The sequence below is a fragment of the Anoplopoma fimbria genome, unplaced genomic scaffold (genome assembly GCF_027596085.1).
Source record: "Anoplopoma fimbria isolate UVic2021 breed Golden Eagle Sablefish unplaced genomic scaffold, Afim_UVic_2022 Un_contig_7525_pilon_pilon, whole genome shotgun sequence".
Taxonomy (NCBI): domain Eukaryota; kingdom Metazoa; phylum Chordata; class Actinopteri; order Perciformes; family Anoplopomatidae; genus Anoplopoma; species Anoplopoma fimbria.
The window spans coordinates 79,340-105,382 of NW_026551418.1; the positions used below are offsets into that span (position 1 = coordinate 79,340).

General features: G+C 41.2%; 1 protein-coding gene across 1 annotated transcript; it reads right to left on the reverse strand.

Annotated features, from left to right (window-relative positions):
• Window positions 1-979: 979 nt before the first annotated feature.
• LOC129115528 (zinc finger MYM-type protein 1-like) lies at window positions 980-4,494 on the reverse strand. Its single transcript, XM_054626950.1, has 3 exons — window positions 4,418-4,494; window positions 2,177-3,782; window positions 980-1,151 (listed from the first exon to the last, which is right to left on the reverse strand). The coding sequence occupies exons 1-3, from the start codon at window positions 4,479-4,481 to the stop codon at window positions 980-982; spliced, it is 1,842 nt and encodes a 613-aa protein (XP_054482925.1). The 5' UTR covers window positions 4,482-4,494.
• Between the last annotated feature and the right edge of the window lie 21,549 nt (window positions 4,495-26,043).

Below are 26,043 nucleotides of genomic sequence, written 5' to 3' on the forward strand. Positions count from 1 at the left end.
GAGCTGGTGAGTTGCGTTTGTGTCTCTCTCCGTTAGATTTTTATGTTAACCCCTTGTTTGTTGCCCTTGAACGGTTGTGGTGGTTCACACTGCTTTGCGATGTGCTTTTAGGCACGCGGGAGAAACTCTCTGGTGCGTAGACAATTTCATTGAACTGTTGGAAGGGTGGACTTTTTTTAACTCGTAAACTAGCTTGAGCCGGTGGTAGCTTAGTTTTTTCCCGCCTTGATATTTCAAATGCAGTTGTGTGATCCGGTATGTGTGGTCAATTGTTTGCTTCCTTTGTTTTGTAGAGTGGAGAGTGATATCCCGGATTGTGTGTGACGCCCGTGTTGTTTTGTCTCCTTTTGAAAGGTATGCCCGTTATGTGTCTTTGTTTATGGTATAATATGTAAAATGAGTGTGAGAGGAAAATGACAATTCTCTATTATATTTTATTTCCTTTATTAGTGTATATATTTAATATACTGTCTTTTTATTTAATTAATTTATTTGAGATCATTTTATGCTTTGTTTACATTTTTATAATTTATTCCCTACATGTATTCATTGAAAGTCACAGGATATATTAAGCTAGCGTCAGTGAGCGCTGATGCACGGCCAGTGGCGGTTCTAGACAAATTTTACTAGGGGGGCCAAAGAGGGGCCGGTGTTCAACCAGAGGGGCACAAAAAAAAGGCACAAAATGATATTTAAAGATTTATTTATTTTATTTTCAAATCAGTAAAATACAAAGAAAACTTCCCTGTATGGCCCAATAAAACAAACCAGCTCAACTGTACTGCATGGCTTTTTAACTTAACCACTCAATTTATGGAGCTCATGCCCTAAATCCTGAAGCTAAAGGAGGTAGGGCCGTAGAAAAATGAAAAATACAGTACAGGGTACAAATACAGTGTGTCAATTCAATGTGAACAAACCTCCAGGGTACAACAAAGGGTATAAAAATGTGACATTACCTATTAATGTAAACACTACACTACAACAACAGGATACGGCGGTTGTGCTGTCTGGCAAAACGGTCCACAAATGCATCCAGATCCAGAGCCTTGGCCCTTCTGGACTCTATGCTCAGGACACCAAGATCACTGAGTCTCATGTCAGTAGTGGTGGACCGCAGGAAGGTTTTGATCAGTTTCAGTGTGGAGAAACTGCGTTCGCAAGAGGCTGAGCTTACAGGAAGGGTTACGGCAATCTTGCACAGTCTAAAGAGTTCAAAGAAAACTTCCCTGTATGGCTCAATAAAACAAACCAGCTCAACTGTATTGCATGGCTTTGTAATTTCACCACTCTGTATTTTTCTGTCCAAAACTCTCTTAAATTGATGGAGCTCATGCCCTAAATCATCAATGTCTGCATTGTACAAACGGCCAAATGAAAAAACATTGGTCTCCTTTAAAAAGGCATCACTCTGGGGGTTGAGAGACTGTATGCTTGTCATGAGCTCACAGTTGGTATTGGAGAAACGTCTGTTCAACTCCTTGAGCATGCTGTCAATTACTAGGGCTGGGAATATCGATCCGAATTTCCTGGATCGATCCGATTCCGATTCATAAGGTCACGATCCGATTCGATCCGATTCGATATCGATCTATTTACAGACATAATGCAAATAAATACTGTCCCATAGACAAAACAGCTCCATGTGTTTGTGATTGTATCTGTGTACGTGTAAGAGGGACACAGAGAGAGAAGAGTCAAGAATCAAGTATTTATTTTAGACAAAAATCCAAGTATTATTTGAAATTTAAGTAACATATCCAATCGTGGTGCCTGGATAAATGGTTGCGGAGATTCGTGGTATTGCCACTATATTTTACCTCTGTCTGACACAGTTTGCACACTGCTTTTGTTCTGTCTAGTTCGTCTTTGTCCTCGTAACGTCTGAATCCGAAGTTTTTGCCAAACATCAGCCTTCATTCCAGAAGGTGATGTCAGTGGTGCCGCTTCAGCCATCTCGCTAGCTTTTAAAGTTTCGGTTTCGTTTAGCGGGCACTCGCTTTTTATAGTGCGCCTTGCGCGTCAAAGAAAATAGTGCCTTTAGTCACCTGGAAAAGATCGATCCAGACATTTTTGGATCGATATCGTGCTTTTGAGCGTGAATCGATATCGGATCGCGGATCGATTTTTGAACACAGCCCTGTCAATTACAGGATAGAAAAATGATGTGCAAAACATAGCTTTGTCACGTTCTACCTCCCTCTGACCAACAGTGCTTAGTGTGCAGTAGCCACTGAGCCTAGTGCTCAGCATTGTCTGACGTTTTGCCACTGATGGTGCAGAATCACAGTGCTCACAAATAGTCAATGCTTCATCCCACAACTTATCAAAGAAAGACTCCTGCCTGTGGTCTTTCAATGTCTGGACTAAAGCATTTACCAAGTCAACAGCTCTAGCCAGATCAACAGTTTGTGACTGTAACATGTCAGACAGTAGTTTTGTCTCCCCAAACAACTTACTAAGAGTGACAAGGTGCACAACAAATTGTAGGTCAATTTGAGGCAGAAGACCTCGGGCCTCAACAGTTCTTTCACCGTGGCGTTCTTGAGCAATCTGTTGCAGTAGTCGTTTAAGGGCAGGTAGAGTGTCCATTATGTTGCGTAGGGCTAGAAATCGGCATGCCCAACGTGTGTCGCTTAAACGTTGCAACTCTCTTGTTTTGCCATACATTTCTTTTTGGAGAGACAGCCATTTTGGGTGCACATATGAGCCAGAGGTAAAAATATAAAGGCTCTGTAACAAAGAAAAAAACTCCTCTGTTTCTGGGACATTTTTGACTACATCAACTAACACTAAATTGAGACAGTGTGCACTACAATGAATGTAGAAGGCAAATTTAGCCTGTTCTTTGATCCTTGCCTGAACCCCTGAATGTTTACCGCTCATAACGGCAGCGCCATCGTATGCTTGGCCTACAAGGTTATTTTTGTAGTTCAGGCCGTAACTTTCCAGTAAGTTCACTATTTTTCCAGTTAGGCTTGCTGCATCTAACCTCTCTGCAGATTCAAAATGGAGAAAACTCTCCTTAATGGCCCCATTGTAATAGTACCTGAGTGTGAAAGAAATCTGTTCACTTTTTGAAACATCCTTTGTTTCATCTGCCATGATGCTGAAAACCTCACTGTTCTTCACTTCTTCTATGATTTCAGAACGAACCATTTCTGCCAAACAACCCAAAACCTCATTCTGGATGATCTTGCTTGTGTACTTTGCATTGTTAATAGAAGTTAATCTTCTCTTAACAAGTGGGTCGTGGTTAGCAACTGTGCTAAGAATTTCCCTAAAGTTTCCTTTGTTATTGGACTCTTCAGATTCATCATGCCCTCTTTGTGCTATGTTTTGTGTAGCTGTAAGTAACAGCACTTCCCCAATTGTTTTAATGTATGCCCGATTTTCTTGTACTTGTTTAGTGTGTTCTTTGTTAAGGATATCTGCTAGTGTTGCATCATTTTTAACAGCACTTTGATAATCCCGCCATGCTATCATCGCACACTTGTGTCGCTCAGACTTTGCATGAACTGAAAACCCTGCCTTTCTCATAGTTGCATTTTTCCAGTTTCTAAACCCAGGGGTTGAAACAAAAACAGTGTCAGGGGCCTTTGGTGTGCTAAAATGTCTACATGCATAGCAATATGTAGAGTCCATTATGACAGAATACTCAAGCCATGGATGAAGAGTATACCAGTTTTGCCTGAAGCACCGTCTTCTGTCCCCCATCAAAGTGGTTGGGAATATATTCAAGTTCGGCTGTACTGGTGCATCATTCTTGGACTTGCTGATATCTGTAGAAAGATGTACAGTAAACATAGAGCACAACTACAACATTTATTTACTTACGCATGTATATCTGCATGTAGTTCAAGTTTGTGCCATATTGGCACAAATTGAATTTACAGCAGAAAGCATAATTTTAAGGATACACAGTAGACCTACAATGAAATTGTAATTGCACTACTTTGCAAACAGAAATAACCTTCTTCATCACAAACCTGCAGTACTTGATCCACATGGATTTACTTGCTGTACCTCTGGCTGTTTCTCTCTCTGTCTCTGTATGTTTTCTTCCTCCTCACCCTCTTCTTCATCCTTCTCACTCTCTGAAATGTCCCTCTCTGTGTCAGAGCCCTCACGTTCATCACATGCCCTCTCTCCAACCTCCTCCGACTCTCCCTCTTCCTGCTCCTCAGCTCTCTCAATACCTTGACTTGTTTCTCTCACTGCTGTTTCTTTCACTTTTTTGTTTACTGGGGCAAAAAAGGATGCTATATTCTTTCCTCGTTTCATGATAGCTGCTATTAGAAGAAAAAAATCGTAGGGGCATGCATTACACTTCGTTGCATAACCATCTCTCCCTACTTAACACGGGAAGATCAACAAGAACAACAAGTCACATAAAAGATTAAATCGTTTTGCTTACCTTCGACTTTTGCAACAGGAGAAATCGTAGCTCCTTTCTCCAGGAGTATTTGCTGAGCTCGCATTCACCGAGCAGCAGCAACACAGTGTTTGGGTCATAGACTATATGATGTCTATGGTTTGGGTGCGCCGCTCTAATTTACCCGTGTAGAACGTTGCGTCGCATTAGTTCCGCTTTTGGCACTCGCGTGTAAAATCATAATCAATTCATAATTGTTTTATTTGGTCAGCACGGTGGGGCCACAGGGGGGGCCAGGGACATGTCCACAGGGGCACGGGCCCCCGTGGGCCCCCGTGTAGAACCGCCATTGTGCACGGCGCTGAATAAACCTCCAGTACTCGACTCCTGTGTGTGCCTCACTCAAAGATAAAAGACACAACGCAGAAAGACATCGGTTACACATATATATATATATAATAATAGAATACTGCATCCAGGCTTATGGCTGATCCAAAGACTCAACCTCTCACATGAAGCAGTGGAACTTTTTGCTTTGGTAGAATCTCTTTCCTCTCTTCCTCCTTCCCTGGTCTTAAGTCTCATCCCATAGCCAAGTGCCTTATAAATTGTGGCGTGCTTCAACCCTCTGCATCGATTATTGGACTGATGAAATGACTTTGTTTGGGGGTGCATTTCTCTCTGTGTGTCCCACCGGAAGTCCCAGCCGTCTCTTCTTTGGTTCCATTTGCGTTTCCTTGCGGGATATGTGTCGCGCCTGTTTTCCAGCACAGGTCTCATATTTTTGTTCTGTTCCCCCATCACCTTTGTGGACTTGTTGCATGAAAAATGGGGATGTTCGTTTTGGATACATTTTTGCACTACAGTTATTCGACATGCATCTTTACCAGTTACTGTACAAATTGACGTTTTTGCAAACAAAACATGGAAAAAGTTAAAGTGACGTTTATGTAGATAAAAGTACCCAACAGTGCATACAAGTAGAGCTGACACGATACACAGCAAATTTTAAATCGACATTTTTACACTGAAAGAGTTAAATCCAACACTTTCAGGGTGTATATATGGGGACCACCACAAAAGTGTTAATTTGACACTTTCATTAGTGTAATAAACTACAACACTAACAAAGTGATAAAATGTTACACTTTAAGAGTTCCTCAGGAACACCAAGCCGGAATCATTTACTCCAGCTTATTGTTATTTCTTTCCCTAAATTTAACTCCAAAAGTGTTATTTTTAAACACCAGTTTATTGTTACCTTTCCTTTATTATCAACTCCAAAAGTGTTATTTTTAAACACCAGTTTATTGTTACCTTTCCTTTATTATCAACTCCAAAAGTGTTATTTTTAAACACCAGTTTATTGTTACCTTTCCTTTATTATCAACTCCAAAAGTGTTATTTTTAAACACCAGTTTATTGTTATTTCCTTTGATATCAACTCCAAAAGTGTTATTTTTTAACATTTCACCCAGTGTCAAATTGACAATATAGGTGTTGTTTTTACTTTATATTATGCTACAAAATGTTAGTTGGTCTTTTCCATATGAACCTGAACAAAAATACTTACTAGAAATGCATTATATTAGACTTTTTTTAATTAAATCTCATCTGACAAAATCGCACCATGACTCATCTTACAAAATTCAGCAGCAACGCCATCTTACAAAATGCAGCAGTCAGGTACAATATAAAACAATGCGTCACAGCCATAGGACATCTGCAGGTCGAAAGGCTTGTGATGCTGCAAATCATCTCGATTTACAATGTACATATGGTCAATTTCTTCAACTTGAAAGGCATGGAGATGCTCAACATACACAGAATTTAACTCAATAAGAACAAAATGTATAGCCTCTTTTTTAGGATTATTAAAACAATTTTACCAAACAATGGCATTTCTTCCTCAACATCTACACACACAGCAGATCCTATGTGATAGTCAATGCCGTCGCATTTCACCCATGCAGTAGAAGATACAGTAGAGGACCTATCGAGTTGAAAATATTCACAGACCAGCTCTTCTTCATCTAATTCACTTAACATTTGGGTTTTTACTGGTCCTGATTCAATACCTCTAACCGTGAACGCCTCCCAATGATAGGCAATAGCTAACTGATGTTTTAATGCTAAAGACTTTGTCACATTTTTAAAGTTTTTAATGCTAGATTTGAAAAATCTGTGCTTCGCTTCATATCTCATGGTCCAGACATGAAGTAAAGGACCGATTTTTCTAATAACAGAGGGATAATGGATCATTAAATGATGTTTGGGAATAAGATTGTGTGTGGGGTAAATTTGTTTGAATAACGTATGATGTTCGGCAATAAGAGACCTCAAGTAGACAGTCATTCCCTCAGAGATGTTAGGTGAGAAGACTATGTACACAATATCAAGCAGAAGCAACAGTAGATTCCAATGATTATCATTTTCTGGAACAACATTGGCAAAGATGAGTGGAATATTTCTCAAAAGACACATTGTTTGACTGGCATTAAGACCAAGCCCATTCCCGTGAATATTGATCTTTGTTGGCCTGTTCTTACGGTCCAAGTATCCATAGCTATAACCATAAATTCTCAATAATATGTGTTCACTGGATAGGAAATTCTTTGCCAGGTAGTCAAACAGTAGCTTAACCTCATATTGTGCCACACCTTCAAGGAGGTCATGCATTATATCAACGACAACATTATCTACAACACTGAAATACCGTAACTCATTAAGAATGCTGTTGCGTTTGATGCCATAACATGAACCATCACCAGTATTCTCAAGATGTGTGTAGTGCTGTTCATTCAGTTCTTTAGATCGCAAAATGACTCTAGGATCATGTTCACAAAATACACTCTGAGCTGTGGCCTTGTCTGTAACACAAAACCTACAATAATAGGTGGCACTAAAAGACTCCACATACCCAAGGATACCATTTAAACCCAAATTATCACCTGTAATCTGTGATATTGTGCCATAGAGGCGCTCTTTTGTGAAAGACACTTCCATCCCATAAACCTCAAGTTTTTTCACATCATCTATAAAAGGCTTGAGTATTTTGTCTAAGCCGTACTTCTTAGCATCTTGTGAGTGGAACAAAGATATTAGATGTATATTCATCAAAGATGAATTGAGATGAGGTGGAAGATTTCGGAGTGTAAAATATAAACATCCAATCTTATGCAACCCCGCCTTAGAACCTAAAGGGTTAGCCGTTTCAAAATCGTCATAATAAACCTGAATCTGTAGGGCATGAGGGCAGGACGAGAACAGCTGATTACTCTTAAAATAAGAGCCATCACAGAAGTCAGAATATAGATCACTGAATTTAGAAGATTGAATATGGCTGCATATCATTTTGTTTTTGAAAATAAACTCTAGCGTTTTAAACAAAGGCACATAGATGAAAGTGTCGTTAACTGGTACCTGTTCGTAATTTCCAGAAATTCTGTTTATCTTAGAATCGTATCTTACTCCTAAATGCACCTCTACAGGTTGTACAACTCCCCATTTGGAATAAAAATATTTTTTCCATTTGCTATCGGTGTTGAGATCAGCAAAAGGGTTCTCCAAATTTTCTAACACTTCCTCTACTGCACTTCTGCTCGGGTTACCCTCTGGCACGACCTCTAAGACCTGACGCTTTATTGAAGTGTGGATATCATTTAAACATTCCTCCATACTTTCTACAACTGACAAAATAACAGTATTTGCCACACCACTACCCTGCAACTTCGCAATAACAGAAGCACACATATGTTTTGAATCTAAAGAACATTCCCTTTCATTGATTAAGTCAGGATTCAAGTCAGAAGTTTGGACAGAGGGGGCACATCCATCTGAAGGCAGAGCCGGCGTACCTAAAGATGTACTAGGTTGGGGTTCATCTGTCAAACCTGGTTCAGTCACATTAATGTTGCAGTGTACACGTTTCAGGTGTTTGCGGAAACCAGAGTAACTTCTAAATTCTAAGCAACAACCATTCTGAGCACATATTAAATTTAACTTTTTGCCAGGATACAACCCATGTAACAGTTTAAGGTGTTGAACCAAGGCCCCACTAGAGCCAAGTAGTGTCCTACAAATGTAACACCTATACATCATGCAGCAACTTTGCCCGCAACTCTTTTAGTTTCGGACTCTCTTTGGTTGATCCCACATCAATGTTGTAGATCGTTGTCTGGATAAACGTGTACATACTGCGAAGAGACTCATCGTAATTCAAACTGAAGACAAAATGGACCTTGAAAAGTTCATCGAATGCAGTGTTTCCCACAGACCAAGGACCAATGTGTGGTGCGGGGGGGTGCGTGCGACGTCGATGCGGTGCGACGCGACGCACGAGTTTAGTTTTTACCTGACATTCAACGAATGAATTGCAACAGACAACTAAAGCTGGAGGTCTTTATTTCAATAACAAATAAACTCAAGACCTACCTGAACCAATATTTAACAACAATACTACTAATTACAACAAGACAACTAACTAAAATAATAAAACTGCATTATCCCTTATGTGCAAAGCTTGCATGCCCCATCAGAACACCTGATCCTACGTGGGTTCCTGAAAAAGAACTCAAGGGCCCGATCATAAGGGACCTCATTCGGTTCTGGCCCATTTATGGCAATTCTTAAGCAGGCTGCCAGGTGTTCCCCTTGAAGCCTGTTCCTGAGGTCTGTTTTTATCTGGGGATAAAATCAAATAAAATGTTTTATCAATAAAGTATTAAAATGCCCATTACTTCAAGAAATACACTAAGGAATAGTGCATTTCTATGTGCTTACCCTATTCATAGCGGAGAAATCCCGCTCGCAATTCACCGAAGAGACTGGGACAATCAGGGCAATGCTGGCAAGGAGACTGATGCAGGGGTAGAGGTCTAACCACTCATCGTACTCACTCGCCAGCAGAGTCAGGAGCTCCTCCTGGCTCTTGTTCTTGAATGAAAGATATAGCACATAAAGAAAAAAGAGAGAGAGAGAGAGAGAGAGATTTTCACTTACCTGTAATGACCCTGTAATGAGATGGTTTTTGAACGAAAACCACTCTTGGAGGAGCACCTTCTCTTGGTCTGGACAGAATTGTTTTGCCAGAGTCTGCAGCTGTGCAATGGACATATCGTCAGGGAGGGCAGCCGACTGAGGTCTCAGGACATGGAAGGCTCCTAGGATGTCCAGCTCCTGGAACCTCCTTTTCAACTCTGTCTCCAGGCCAGTAATGTAGGGTTGGATGACCTACAATGAACAGATCAGCACATTTTAGGAGGAACCTACACTCACCTTTGAAACGGGCATTAAGGACCAAGCTAGAGAGTGTGTTTAGTATATTTTTAAGGGTTTTAAACATTAGCATTTACCTGTCGCTCGAATCTGCACCACTGTGCCTCCCTCGACTGGTCCTGGACATCTTCCCCCCTCCTGCCCCTCTCAGCCTCATGCTTGATTTCAAAGGCTCCAAGCTTGTCAGGATCCTCTAGGTCCTCGTGCAAGCGAGACAGGAAGGATCCTGGGACCGGAGTCTGCCCAGCCTCTCTTATATCCAGGAGGGTCTGGATGGTGACGGGAACCTAAAAAGTATATCTTGTATTAGTAGAGTACATGCAAACAAAAAATCAATGCATCACAACTGAACTGTATCAGGCCTAGTTATCACAGTTACCTGCTCTTTGATGTGTAAAAAATTGACATGTGCTTTCTGGAACACTTTTGAGAGACAGGCTAGGTGGGGCAAAACATCTGCCTGTAGATATACAGAGGCCACAAATCTGTAAGTCCCACAGAAAGTGTAAAGGCCCTTGGCTGTGGGACACTTCCTTATCTCTGCCTCCTCCGCCAAGGCCCCAAGGACAGCAGCCAGGTTCCTCTGTAGCATCTGTATGGCTTTATGCTGTGAAAGCCATCGCGTGTCCTTCACTTCCTGTGAATGTTCCAACAATTATTACAATTACCACTGATTAAAAAACATATTAGATGGTATCAGACGGCAGTTACCTTAACCTTCAGGTCAGTGACACCCAGGATAAGGGATGCAGCCTTGAGAGTGGCGGTCCGATTGGCACTATTTCTAAAAAACAGGTACAGATCCTGCAAGTGGTCCCTAAATGTAGCCATGTATGGGACACTATTTGAAGCATCCTTGCAAGCAAGGGCCAGTTTGTGGGCAGCACACAAGCCACAGCCAAAAGTTTGGGAAAGCTGTCTTTAAGCTGCTTTGCAACACCATTCAAACGCCCTAGATTTAAAAAAATTAAAAAGTGTTAAACTTGAATTCAACAGACAAAATATAATACACTAAACAAAATCTTATTGGATAAAATAATTACCTGTCATGACAGCTGCCCCATCAGTCCCGAGTCCATATAGCTTCTCAGTCGGGAGGCCCTTTTTGAGAAGGACTGTTTTGACAGCGGAAACAATGGTGTCCGCTTTGCCGTCAATGACGGATACCAGATCCAGGAACTGATTGTACACCTGTCCCTCTTTATCCAAGTACCTGTAGAAAACAGTATTTAGAATTCACAATTATTTTGCTGGGATCATGACGTATGTGATTCTAACTGAGAATGGTAATGTACTACCTGATGTGCAAATCCAGTTGCCTGGACACAGAGACATCAGTGCTCTCATCTATCTCCAGGCTAATCGCCTGTGATGACCTGATGTCCATGAGAATAGGTTCCTCCAAGACCTCTGCTAGGATCTCCAGCATCTCATCAATAATACGATGAGACCTATAATTATTCCTCTTGTCAATCTTGAAATTGGGAGAAGAACAAGATCACTGTATAATTTGTTCAAAAATGTATTAATGCAAAGACTGAATTGTTGAGATTATTTAAATTGATGTTACCTTTAATTTTTTTTAAATAATCACACCCTAAAAGCTCTGCCAGACTCAGAAGCTTGGGGTAGTTGGTTTGGTGGGCTATTTCATTTTTTACAAGCCAATAAAGGCACTTGAAACCACCAATTATGGCCTCATGCTCCAACACAATTATTGGGTCAAATGAGTCCATTACTGATACACCTGTTAATTAAAAAAAAATAATCAGTAAATCATTTTTATACATATGCCTACTACATGAAATTGGATATTATTCATTTTCCCATTTGGAAAGTACCCGAAGAAAGCGATGCCTGACATCTGATGCTCTCCTGGTGGTGCTCTGTTTTGAGATGCCTTTCTAAGTAGTCTTTGCGGTATGTGACTGCAGCAACCTCCACAAATGCCCTCTTATTTGCACCTTTCTTGGGTGCAGGCTTGTGCTGCCTACAAAGTCTGCAGAACATCCCTTAAATAATATAAAATACCATTAATATAATTAGCTAAATTAAACATGTACAATTGTGTAAAAAGAAAAATAGATTAATAAATAAAGCAATATGCTGAGTACCATGCTGGTTTTGGTACAGCCATGGTTTAAACTGGGGCATGGTTAACCATTCTGGATTGAATCCAGTGCCCCTGTGTCCTCCAGCTCTCCTCCTTGCCACCTCTACCAGGAACAGAAGGATCGAAATTACTTTCCCTACTCTTATTTTTTAAAGTTAAAATCTACACTAATCTGTTTCCACCTAACCTGTTGTTACAGCAACATTTTGTGTGCTGTCCTGCTGGCCTCCATCCTCCTGTATCTCTCCTGAACAGCCCGGCCCCTGAGAAGCACTGGGTTTTTCAGCACTGTTTGATGCCTAGGAACATTCGAAATAAATGTATGATATATTTAATGAACATTTACTAGCCACAGCCACAGACTGTTCATCTTAATTTCAGACTAAGCTAACTACCTCCTCAAGCTGCTCCGTCTCGTCTGGGCGAGGCCTTTTTTTGCGCAGAAAAAACTTTTCAATACTCATCTGGATTAAAGCAACAAACATTCAGAGTCAGAATAAAATAATATTAAGAATATAATGTAATAAATGTTTTATATTCTTCTTGATATGGGTATTGACTATCTAAACTATGACCGAATTTCATCTTAGCGTTCGCTGCGTTACCAACGACGTTGTCTATGATGACGGGTGCGGGATGTTCAATATAAATAACGTTGAGTTCATAAAGCTAATATTACCTTTTCTGTGTTACCAAAAATTTTGGGCAGGTGTGTTGGACCACAGTATATCATACTAACCTTTGGTAAACTGCAAATGTCGCCGACCGTCTTCTCGGTGCCAAATGTATTTTTCCATTGACCTCAAGCATTGCGCGTGCACAGGAGGAGCGGGCGAATCAGCCGTCAGTGAGTGTGCATGAAACTCCGCGTTTACGTGCGGACACATCTGTTCCGCATAGATGTGGAAGAACAGCTCAATCGGAATAGAAAAGGATCATATATATATACGCCTCAATCGGAATACAAATTCTCTGTTCGGAATATAATTCTATGCGGAATAGAAGAGGTGGTGTAGTCCGCAATAAACACTTATTCCGATTAGTTTGGGGTCTAACTTAGAGCAGTTGCAGTAGTTCGCAATTGGTCCACTCCGTCTGTACTTTAATGCACACCGAACTTTACCGCTGTCAAGGAAAGTGGATTTATTGCCTGATTCACGTCTTTTTTCGTTATTTTCACTCCGTAGTAGTTACAGTAGTCCGGTAACTTATCAACGCCCCAGCGTGTCCGGTTGCTAAGCGACGGGTGACATCGGTGGGTTCACGTGTTCGAGGATCGTCGCTCTCGCTCTGTCTCCGTCTGTGTGTTTGTGTGTGTGTGTCTGTGCGTGTTTGTGTGTGTGTGTGTGTGTGAACGAGAATGACAGGGAGAACGAGTGCTATGCGGAGATGAATGAACGGAACGATTTTTATATTTCCAAATCGCGTTATAAAAAAAAAAGAGACAGAATCAATTCGTGGCGCTCGATGTTGATTCTGTGGCGCCGCGCCACACAATGGTCTATGTATGGGAAACACTGGAATGCTGCAAGAGATGTGTTTCCCTGGCATGGGATGAGCTTCTTATCCATGGCGATGTAGAAGGCGCTGATGGCTCGTTTGGTGGTTCCAGAGGCAAGCAGATACGGCTGTTGACGTTCATCAGAATCCAAATGTTCATCCAGACTCTGGCATGACTGAAGGGAACATGGAAGAAAGGACAATAATAAGTATTCAAGTCTAAATCAAACCACAATTCAAAGCAGTTTTTGTACCGGAATTACAAACCTTGTGAAAAACGACCAGGTGGTCAATGGCATCCCTTGCACTGATCTTGTGACCCCTTTTCCTCCCAGCTGGCTGAGGTGACAGGATGTGTAACAGGAGGAGTAAAGTGGACATATCGCTGTCCCAACCTGGTTTGGGGAAGTTATATATAAAAATCCAGAATAAGGGATGATAATGAGATGGTGTTTTATAAGTAATTAGGCCGTGAGCTACGGGGGCCTTATCGTGCAACCCCTTCCACAAAAACCAACTTTTTTTTTTTTTTTTTTTTAAATAAAGGTCTGACCCTGCTGAACATGAATTATAGATTTACATTGAAAATCAATGCGTTACAATACATTGTAGGAACATGACATAGGTGGAAGGTGTGACATCTGTCTTTGCATGTTTATTCACATCTAGAGGACATGAGCTTGGAAAATGGTATGGTTTGAGTGGTTTAAAAGTTGGTGTATACATATATATCCATTTACAAACTCTTTAGCATCTATAACTCCACCCTTAACACTGCCATTTAACGCATTCACTTATTGGCATGCTTAAACCAATGAACATTTACCTGGGTGGTAATCTGCAGATGACTCCACTTGTTCCCCTCTGGCAGATTGTAAAAGGCGTTGCAATAACGGGGTCTGTACCAGGGCAGCGGCTTCTTTTATCAACTTTGGTTTGTATGAGGGCCACCTTTCCAGAAGTCTGGCTGCTGTTTCTGCTCCGAAGAGAAGGCTGAAGTCTTGAAGAACCTGGAAGATAACACAAATGACAATTGAGAATAAGGCAGTCGAAAAGCAGAATACTTCACTTGTAGCATTTACAGACTTACCAATCCTTTTGTGTCCAAAAGTCTTGGGAACATGGACAGGACTGATGCCGAGGTTTCAGGATTGTGGATGAGCCCCTGCCGGAAATGGAAGGTTTCTTGCATCTTCTGGAAGATGGTGTCACGCTCGTTGGTATGAGTCATCAAGGAAATGGCCTCTTTGCATTGCTCATCCTGAAGCTGATCTTCTTGACTGTTGTCCCTGACGAGTGTTGGACCACCTCCCATCACAACAGCAGCCTTAGATTAGATGAGATTCAACTTTATTGTCAGTAGCAGAGTACAGGTACAGAACCAATGAAATGCAGTTAAAAATGAAATGCACTTACCTTAGGGGAACTAGATGACTCGGGATGAAATTTGGTCTTCCGTTGAATAGTCTTGAGTCTCCAAGCCAGGAAGCCTGATCCACTTTGGGCATCATAGAAATGCTCCTAACAAAAACACAATTCTCTGTTATCTATGTCCCTACAATGAATGACCAGAGTACTCTGGAAGAGAGAAAAGTACACCTTCTCTCACATCACCCCTGCACAATGCTATATTCTTCCATGAACTAATATTTACAATTAATTGCCTCCCCGTTCCCCGTTTGTTGGTGGGGGGGCACGCATACTCTGGCGACGCATTCTCCGGTTCCGATCGTCGGGGGGTGAAGTCGGTGGCCACCGGCCCACATGTGGACCCCAAAATATTAAATAGAACTTACATAGCCTTTCTTTGACATTGGATCTTGCAGGGAAGGGAACAAAGTGACGATGCCAAGTGCATATTTCTCCTTAGTCAGTCGTTGTGGAATTCTCCTAATATGAACAAATAAAAATACAATATTACATGCTTTTTTTGTACTACATAAAATGGAAGAACCATGATTAACAAATAAGTTTAGGACTATCATACCCCTCTTTTTCTGTCATGTGTGCTGCTAAAATGTTCACCATCTGCCGTCTGGAACTGTCACATATTTTCCCAGTGTCCTCGTACTCTTTCAGGACTGTCCCATAGCAAATTTTTTGTTGCTCATCTATTGTTCAATCTCAACTCCGAGACATAACTTTTGCCTTCTCATTTTCATATCATTTTGTGATCATTTGTTGCTGCTCTATTGCTCCTAAGGGACCCTTCGGAGCAATAGATAGATGAAAAAGAGATACAAAGTCTAAGCAGTATTTGAGAAGTAGGATAGAGCCGGATGCAAACTTGTCACCTTTCGGCGAAATTCGCCGTTTTTGTTCCGAAAAAGGTCATTTGTGTGATTCATGGAGATCTGCAATAAAAATATTTCGGGGGGGGGCGTCCAAGTAATCGGCGAACGCAAGCTGTCATAAATATTTATTCCAAGCTTGTTCGTTTGGCCAACCCGTGTAATCATGTCATCTTCGGGTCTGTAGCTGCCTTGATGCCGTACTAGACAGGAGTGACGTTGGTACGCTTCAAAAACGTCAGGCTTTCTAACGTAGGCTAACGTGCTAATGTCAGACAGTTCGCTGACATACGCATCGCAAATCACAACCATTTTTGCTGGTTACAATAACGGTGTTATCGGATAGTACAGTGTCTATTTCTCAGGAACCTTTGAAAAATCTAAGCGAGAAAACAACGTTAAATGTACCTACCATACCTTCACATTAAAAAAAAAAACCTAAAATAAATAATGGAAAATCAACGGAGCAAAGGCTTACTCTGATATCGATGTAATGTTAGCGAATGAGGGGTGAGAAGCCCCCTACCTCCCCTTGCTAATATTTATTCCGTTCGTCCAGAGTCAAATCTATTCTTGAGGTTCCAAATATTTTCAAAGCAGTTTGTCTTTCAATGTGAGGAGTCGATCGAGTTATTTTATGTTCCGTCGTTTGAAGCAAACCTTTTAGCCCTGGCATTGGTCTCCCATTATTTATACCTTCACTGGAAGGGAAGTCCATTTTCCAGGCTCTCGCACGCCCCCATGCTTTTTCACGGTGGTTTTATGTCTAAATAGCTTCTACACATACGTGAAATACACTACCTATTCTATGGATACAAACGACATAATAAAATACAAATATAAATTGTAAAATAAAATACGAATATTTCAGGGATGACAAACAATGAGAAAGCAAAAGGCATGCGCTCAACCCAGTGTGTGAGGGATTGTCGCTGCCTCATCTCACGAGTCTCCTCTCTGTATGAACAGGACATGGTCAAATTCAGCGATTTTGATTATTAAAATGTTTGGGATCATTGTAATCATATAAAAATGACATTTAAAGCACAGATCAGTAGATACATATTAATATGTATTTTATTTGATCATTATTTGTTTTTTGCGTTTCATAATGACTTTTGTTTAATGATGACGAGGCGGAATTACGCGTTGAAACGCACCGTTACGTCCCGTTAGCAAAAATATAGAAAAAATTGTTGAGGCACATAACCGCTCAAAAGCGGAAAAAGGCACTGGAAGTACTGGTAAAGGCAAAAAAGATTTGAGATTTGTGTACCTGACATGTTTATTTTATTTAGTTTTGTATGTAGTTCAATATTGTATACAAAGGTTTATTTAAATATTTGGTTGTGTTTCTGTCAAGGGATGCTGGGTTGGGGTGGGGGGAGCCAAATGGGAAGGGAGTTAAGTAGGAAGTATTTCAAATGTTTATTCTGTGAGTTACCCATGTCAAATTCTAATACAGAAGTAAAAAACAAAGAACTGGCTTCATTTCTCATTCCCTTGTTCGGAAAAGAATCAAGGACGAGTTAAAGGGGTTGTGAAAGTTGATAACCATCCAAGCTAAATAGCCGCAACTATTTTGTGTATTTTGTGTTTTACTGGAATAACATTGAAGCATATGCAATATATATATATGTGTATGTGTATGTGTATATATATATATATATATATATATATATATATATATATATATATATATATATATATATTCCGCGAGGGGGTTTGGGTCCTTGTCACCTTTTTCATCCCTGATGAGTTTGCACCCCTGTGTACTGTAAGCGTGCTTAATCACTCATGATTCTTGGTTTTCATTAGTATACTTTAGTGCATTTGAAGTTTGAAAAAAGTTGTTCCATTTTAGCATACAATTTACACTTGAAGTGTAGTCAAATTGGTATTAAGTTGAACTTAATACATAATTGAATATACTTAACTGCACTTAGATTTGACCAAAAAAGTACAAAATGTACTTAGTATGCTTTCAAAAAGTATATTTTTAATAGTTTTTTTTTTTACCTGGGTGGTTTTCCCCCCAGCTCCTTATTCAAGCTGTATGATGTTCAGTGTTTCAAGATGTGACTGACACCAAGTAACAAAAAAGGACAGTAGTTGTTTTTTTTTTCTTCTGCTGGTCTTTTCTACTCTACTGACTTTACTTGAGACAGGGCTGTTGCACATGTTTATGCGGATAATAAACGGCTCTTTATACACTTTAGGTGAAGATCTAAAAACCACACCCTGCAGTGAATTTATTGAGGAAACATGTGAAGACTCACCAGTGGTTGTGGGATCAGCATTGGGATCCAAGATGGGGTTGCATTTAACTAAAGGACAGAACAAAAGGAGAGAACAAATCAGTAAATGTGTTGAAGAAAAAAAGTCAGATGAGAAAATGGATAGTCATTTTTTCCCAATAGCAGGTTTTTTGATACATTAACAGAAGATTTACATAAAAACAGGTGGATTGAAACGTATTTATTGACATCTGATATTATTAGTGAAACCATTTATTATGAGAAGTTTGTCATATGTTTCTTTAATCTGTCAAATAATTACACAACCATTGGCAAGTACTCAGCTGTTATATTGATGCTATGCTTCATTCCTTTTTATAATGACTATTTTCACTGAGATAAAAACTGTATAATTTAGACACAAAAGGTTTTGGTGACATTTTGGCTCCAAAAGAAAAATAATTTAATGATTCAAATTTCCCCAAAGTATTGCATAACAACGGACTATCCTGTTGGAACTTTTGAATTTAATTTAATTTTATAGACGAGAAAAGCGTCAGTGGCCCTCGATCATTATTGAACTATAACGATGCATTTAAAAAAAAAAAAATCAGCCCTCTGCATTCTACTCAGTGGTTAAATTAAAGAGGTTTAGGCTGTGTTTTGTCAATCCATAGTTTGATAATCTATTTTATTTCTACATTGATGGGAACACATATGAAGCAGAGGTCTTGTGAACCTCCCCCTGGAAATGTGGAGCGTCAAACACTTAATGAATGTAAAGGAAAACACAAGATTCAGGCGCCAGGTTCCAATTTAAAATATAAAAATGTAATACAGTAAGGATCCGAGGCATTCTGTACTGCTATCAAATATTTATTCTTCAGATCATTTTTTTTTCACTAAATGTTATCTTTGCTGAGTTCTTCCCTTCTCTGTGACAGTAGCACAGAATGAATAAATACATTTGCTGGGCACTTCAGGTTTTGACTTTCTTTTAAACCTCCCACATCAGGAGTAGAGCGTTTGAAGACAACAAGTACGTACCTCTACAGTGGGCTTCCTCCCAGCCCTACAGGATCAAAGAGATTTACAGAAATCAGTGAGAGGAAAGTTCCCAAATTACATTTTAACCTTGCAACAATCAAAAATGTGAACACGATTCTAATACCAGATGTTTGCAAAGATCTGTAGGTGAAATAGTCAGCTAGTTAACACTTTAAGTGATTAAATTATTTTTAAGATGCTTTCAGGATTTGTGTTTTTGCAGATACAGGAAGTGCAGCCTGAGTTTTTTAGAGTAAACATGTCCGGACTTGTTTCAGGTTTGGGTAGTAGGAAGTTCAAATAATGTGGTCGTTGTTATGTGGTCTTAATGCAGGAGGGTTGCTGCTTTTATTTCATAATAGTTACCTGGACTTTTTCCACTTATATAGATGATAATTGTAAAGGTAAAAAGATTAATAAAAATGAAAAAACATTATTAGTTTATGCTAAAATACCTGCTAAACTAATGTTGTTCCCCATCAGCTTCAGCTGTGCTTTGTGTTTACTGATAATTAACAAATGTTAGCATTCTAACACGTTTCTCATCTGGCTGATTACAACCAAATGTGGGGAATCCCAACCTGTTTTACCAGGTTTTACCAAATTTCATATGTCTAGGCGTGTCCTGTTGAATTGTTAGTGTCTGATGTTGGAACTGAATCTGGATATGAAGTGGTTCATTACCTCAGAGCAGGACCTTGCGTAGTGCAGGTAGGACTGGCAGAAATTAAGGGTGAGGAACTGGTCCGTCAGATTCTGGACCAGCTTGAAGTCAGCTTCAGAGTTCCGGGCAACGACAGTTTTCTGTAAAATAAACACACGTACAGATTTAGTAGATTAAAAAACAAACGCTTACACAATCAGACAATCAGTAATTGGGAGTTTTTCCAGAGCTCACAATAATCACATTCCATTACACTGTTCATAAAAAAGGAAGAAGACGGGGGGGGAAATGAGTGGAGATTTAGGGAGTTTCCAGTGTCATTCAATAGCAAATAAAATCTTCTCAGTCCTGGCATAGGAGAAGTAAAAGAGTAAAGCTTATCCACACACTGGAACAGTATGTCCCACCATCACAGGCACTTTTTCCCAGTGTGGTGGCAATTTATTATTTTATTCTCTATGTAACTTGTATCCATACCATACTATCACTTAACTGTTACTATGGGGACGAGATAATGTGCAACTGGAACAATCAGTTTAGTTTTGTGTGAAACATATACAGTGGGTACGGAAAGTATTCAGACCCCTTTAAATTTTTCACCCTTTGTTTCATTGCAGCCATTTGCTAAAATCGAAAAAGTTCATTTTTTTTTCTCATTAATGTACACTCAGCAACCCATCTTGACAGAAAAAAACAGAAATGTAGAAATTTTTGCAAATTTATTAAAAAAGAAAAACTGAAATATCACATGGTCATAAGTATTCCTAACCCCTAACCCTAACCCCCTAACACTAAGAGAGGAGTGACAGCGATTGAGAAGTGTCTTCCTGAAGAAAATCAACGATGGTCTGGAGTTGTTGGACAAAGAGTAATTATGATCTTGAGAAGCAGCTTTGTAGCTCGTATTTGAGCACGTTCCCATGTCAGTATTCTAGTGCAGAGGAGGAGGATAAGGATGTGTTTGTTCTGCATGTTCGAGGTCGTGAGCGTTACGAAATGTTGAAAAAAATCAACGATGGTCTGGAGTTGCTGGACAAAGAAAGCAAAATGAAGACAAAGGTGTCTGTCAAGCACAAGTTTGATCGGCCTTCCAGCGGGAAGAGACTCCTGCAAAGAGGAGAGAGGAGTGACAGCGAATGAGAAGTGTCTTGCTGAAGAAAATCAACGATGGTCTGGAGTTGCTGGACAAAGAAAGCAAAACAAAGACAAAGGTGTCTGTCAGTTTGATCGGCCTTCCAGCGGGAAGAGACTCCTTGACAGCAAAACGAAGACAAAGGTGTCTGTCAAGCACGAGTTTGATCGGCCTTCCAGCGGGAAGAGACTCCTGCAAAGAGGAGAGAGGAGTGACAGCGAATGAGAAGTGTCTTGCTGTTTTTTTACGTTTGCGAATGAATAAAGGTTGAATAGATTATGCATAGGAGAGCAGGTCACACTGTAAGCAAGAGAATGCAGTCACTACTTACAACTGCCGGTGCCACGTCATTACACCTCAATACTGCACAGAAAATGTGGATGAGTGTGAGTTCATGCCGGTTAGACTGGAGACGACTGCAGTGAGAATCTCGACGACGGTGCCAGCGCGGCTTGTTACCATGGCGCCACCTGCCACGACCGCGTAGCCTCCTTCTTTTGCGAGTGTCCTCACGGGTGCACAGATTTGCTGTGCCACCTCGATGACGCCTGCATCAGCAATCCGTGTCAAAAGGGTTCCAACTGTGACACCAACCCCGTCAATGGCAAGGCGATCTGCACCTGTGAATGTGCTGAAGGTTATTCAGGACAGCACTGTGAGACCTCATCACCCTCTCTGTCTTACTGTAGCTGCCTTCCAGGTTTCACAGATCAGCACTGTGATCATAATATCGATGACTGTCCAGGCCACAACTGCCAGAACGGCGGTGTGTGTGAATGAAGTCAATACCTACAACTGCCGGTGCCACGTCATTACAGGGAGAACACATATATTTGTGCTTGCCCCAAAGGCACAATGTGTAACATCAACATTGACGACTGCGCCATCAACTGTGACATCAATAACAACGAGTGTGAGTCCAACCCACTGCACATGCAGAGCTGGCTTCACTGGACCTAACTGCCAAACCAACATCAACGAGTGTGCCTGTGAGATCCTGCTGGCACCCTGCAGCCCCAGACCCTGTAAAAACGGTGGAGTGTGTAAGGAAGCTGAAGACTACTAGAGCTTCTCCTGCATCTGCCCTGAAGGATGGCAAGGTCAAACATGTGAGATCGACATCAACGAATGTGTGAAGTCCCTGCCGCAGCGGTGCCGTCTGCCATAACACCATGGGTGGTTACCAAGAAAGAAAGCAAAACGAAGACAAAGGTGTCTGTCAAGCACGAGTTTGATCGGCCTTCCAGCGGGAAGAGACTCCTGCAAAGAGGACAAAGGTGTCTGAGAGGAAGAGAGGAGTGGACAGCAAAACGAAGACAAAGGTGTCTGTCAAGCACGAGTTTGATCGGCCTTCCAGCGGGAAGAGACTCCTGCAAAGAGGAGAGAGGAGTGACAGCGACTGAGAAGTCCTGTAAAGCGGCTGTAAGAGGTTAAACTGTGCATGAAACAGGATATCGGGGTGGGACTTGGAATTAGGAGGGACTGCATTATTTTTAGTCTGATTAGGTCGAGTCAAACTGAGGAGATTGTTTCTTGGTTTTCCATCAACTTTTGTTTTTATGTTTTGTCAAAATAGTAATTATGATCTTGAGAAGCAGCTTTGTAGCTCGTATTTGAGCACGTTCCCATGTCAGTATTCTAGTGCAGAGGAGGAGGATGCAGAGGAGGAGGATAAGGATGTGTCTGTTCTGCATGTTTGAGGTTGTGAGCGTTACGAAATGTTGAAAAAAATCAACGATGGTCTGGAGTTGCTGGACAAAGAAAGCAAAACGAAGACAAAGGTGTCTGTCAAGCACGAGTTTGATCGGCCTTCCAGCGGGAAGAGACTCCTGCAAAGAGGAGAGAGGAGTGACAGCGACTGAGAAGTCCTGTAAAGCGGCTGTAAGAGGTTAAACTTTGCATGAAACAGGATATCGGGGTGGGACTTGGAATTAGGAGGGACTGCATTATTTTTAGTCTGATTAGGTCGAGTCAAACTGAGGAGATTGTTTCTTGGTTTTCCATCAACTTTTGTTTTTATGTTTTGTCAAAATAGTAATTATGATCTTGAGAAGCAGCTTTGTAGCTCGTATTTGAGCACGTTCCCATGTCAGTATTCTAGTGCAGAGGAGGAGGATGCAGAGGAGGAGGATAAGGATGTGTTTGTTCTGCATGTTCGAGGTCGTGAGCGTTACGAAATGTTGAAGAAAATCAACGATGGTCTGGAGTTGCTGGACAAAGAAAGCAAAACGAAGACATCCTTCAGGGCAGCCATCCTTCATCTGCCCTGAAGGATGGCAAGGTCAAACATGTGAGATCGACATCAACGAATGTGTAAATCCCTGCCGCAGCAGTGCCGTCTGCCATAACACCATGGGTGGTTACCAAGAAAGAAAGCAAAACGAAGACAAAGGTGTCTGTCAAGCACGAGTTTGATCGGCCTTCCAGCGGGAAGAGACTCCTGCAAAGAGGAGAGAGGAGTGACAGCGACTGAGAAGTCCTGTGAAGCGGCTGTAAGAGGTTGCAGCAAACCAAATCCCTGCAGTAACGGCGGTCTTTGCCGCGATGGCATCAACACTTTCACGTGCACCTGTCTACCCGGGTTTTGTGGCTGCAGATGTGAGCAGGACATAAACGAGTGTGAAAGTAACCCCTGTAGGAACGGCGCCAACTGCACCGATTGTGTCAACAGCTACACCTGCACCTGCCCGCCCGGCTTCAGTGGCATCAACTGTGAGGTCAACACCAACGACTGCACTGACAGCTCTTGCTTCAATGGTGGCACCTGTGTGAAACTTTTTGTAGCATGTGCTTTCCCACCCACATAAAGTGCTGTTTTTGCTGTGCAAGAAAGTGCATATGTTTGGAAACAAGGACCAAAGAAAGAAATAAAATAAGTTTGTGGAACCAGGGTCCACGTCAGGAAAATAAAAGATCATAAAGTTTAAAAGAGTCTTAAAATAAGGTTAAATGGGGGAAGGGGTTGGTTTATTCATCTGGATGAAATATTCCAACAGAGCCAAGTGACAAGGTAAGTTTGTCCAATGTTTGACTGTTAAGATAAAGATAAAAGGAAAGGTAAAAAGATAACTAAAATGACGTGCATCACTGAGTCAATACACCCGCAGAGTGCTTGAAGTCGGGTAAACAGTGTGACTAGCCCTGGGTCTTTTACAGGTCATACATCCCCATAAAATACCTCCATCACGTACGGAAAACATCCGAGGACGAGTGCTTATCTCCGGGTAAACTGTGTGACTAACAGTGGCTCTCATCATGCAGAGTGTTTCGGGCTAGGGGAGGCTATGCTAGCGATGCTTCGTGTGTCCACGTGTCCTCCGTAGCAGCAGGCTAACAGCGTGTCTGTTAAAGCTAACGCATCCGCGTAACGTATCTCCATGACCGAGTCAAAACATCCGAGGACGAGTGCTTATCTCCGGGTAAACTGTGTGACTAACAGTGGCTCTCATCATGCAGAGTGTTTCGGGCTAGGGGAGGCTATGCTAGCGATGCTTCGTGTGTCCACGTGTCCTCCGTAGCAGCAGGCTAACAGCGTGTCTGTTAAATCTATTTAACAGACACGCCAGCAAAGTGGTTGTTAAATCAATAGTAGTGGAAACTAACCATCCAATGTTACGGTCATTTTTTCCCCCCCTATTACTGCAAATCAAGCTTTAAAATAGGAGGTTTCAGACTACTCGGGTAAGTTAATATATAAAAGACATGCCACACGCATATATTCTCATGCAAATAAGGGGAAAAGAAATGGCAATTCTATGGGCAAGTGCTTTTGCTGGTGCCAGGGTGTGAAAATGAATCAGAAATCAGGACTAAAAAGTAGTGGAACCAGTGTCCACTCAAAGTTTATTTAAAAGATCAGTAAAACTTCTAAAAGAAGTTAAAAAGAGCTCTAACAAGGGAGAAAATATAGGTCATACATCACCATAAAATACCTCCATCACGTACGGAAAACATCCGAGGACGAGTGCTTATCTCCGGGTAAACTGTGTGACTAACAGTGGCTCTCATCATGCAGAGTGTTTCGGGCTAGGGGAGGCTATACTAGCGATGCTTCGTGTGTCCACGTGTCCTCCGTAGCAGCAGGCTAACAGCGTGTCTGTTAAAGCTAACGCATCCGCGTAACGTATCTCCATGACCGAGTCAAAACATCCGAGGACGAGTGCTTATCTCCGGGTAAACTGTGTGACTAACAGTGGCTCTAATCATGCAGAGTGTTTCGGGCTAGGGGAGGCTATGCTAGCGATGCTTCGTGTGTCCACGTGTCCTCCGTAGCAGCAGGCTAACAGCGTGTCTGTTCAATCTATTTAACAGACACGCCAGCAAAGTGGTTGTTAAATCAATAGTAGTGGAAACTAACCATCCAATGTTACGGTCGTTTCCCCCCCCCTATTACTGCAAATCAAGCTTTAAAATAGGAGGTTTCAGACCACTCGGATAAGTTAATATATAAAAGACATGCCACACGCATATATTCTCATGCAAATAAGGGGAAAAGAAATGGCAATTCTATGGGCAAGTGCTTTTGCTGGTGCCAGGGTGTGAAAAGGAATTCAGAAATCAGGACTCTTAAAATAAGGTTTCTCTAGATTTCAGCATTTAATCCTTCAGCAGTCCCTAAAGTGGGAAAGAGCACTCCAGAATCTACCTCAGCGCCAGCAAAGTGGTTGTTAAATCAATAGTAGTGGAAACTAACCATCCAATGTTACGGTCGTTTTTTTCCCCCCTATTACTGCAAATCAAGCTTTAAAATAGGAGGTTTCAGACCACTCGGGTAAGTTAATATATAAAAGACATGCCACACGCATATATTCTCATGCAAATAAGGGGAAAAGAAATGGCAATTCTATGGGCAAGTGCTTTTGCTGGTGCCAGGGTGTGAAAATGATTCAGAAATCAGGACTAAAAAGTAGTGGAACCAGTGTCCACTCAAAGTTTATTTAAAAGATCAGTAAAACTTCTAAAAGAAGTTAAAAAGAGCTCTAAAAAGGGAGAAAATATTAAAAAGGAAAGGGGAGAATTTTAAGTAAGTCCTTATTTCGCACTTGGAAGAGCCTCTGGTGTTACTATATCAGTGGTTTGCAAATGGCCCCCATCACTGCACACTAAATACCAAGAAGAGGTTTGAAACCACTCGGGTAAGTTTTGAAAAAACCCACACCACTCACACAAACAAAGGGAGCATGCTAAGCAAACTTTTTGTAGCATGTGCTTTCCCACCCACATAAAGTGCTGTTTTTGCTGTGCAAGAAAGTGCATATGTTTGGAAACAAGGACCAAAGAAAGAAATAAAATAAGTTTGTGGAACCAGGTTTCTCTAGATTTGTCTAACATTTCACCTCCTTGAGGCTTCTTCAGAGAAATGAGTAGTTGACTGAAGCCACAGGAAGTTAAATAGGGAAGGGGGGAA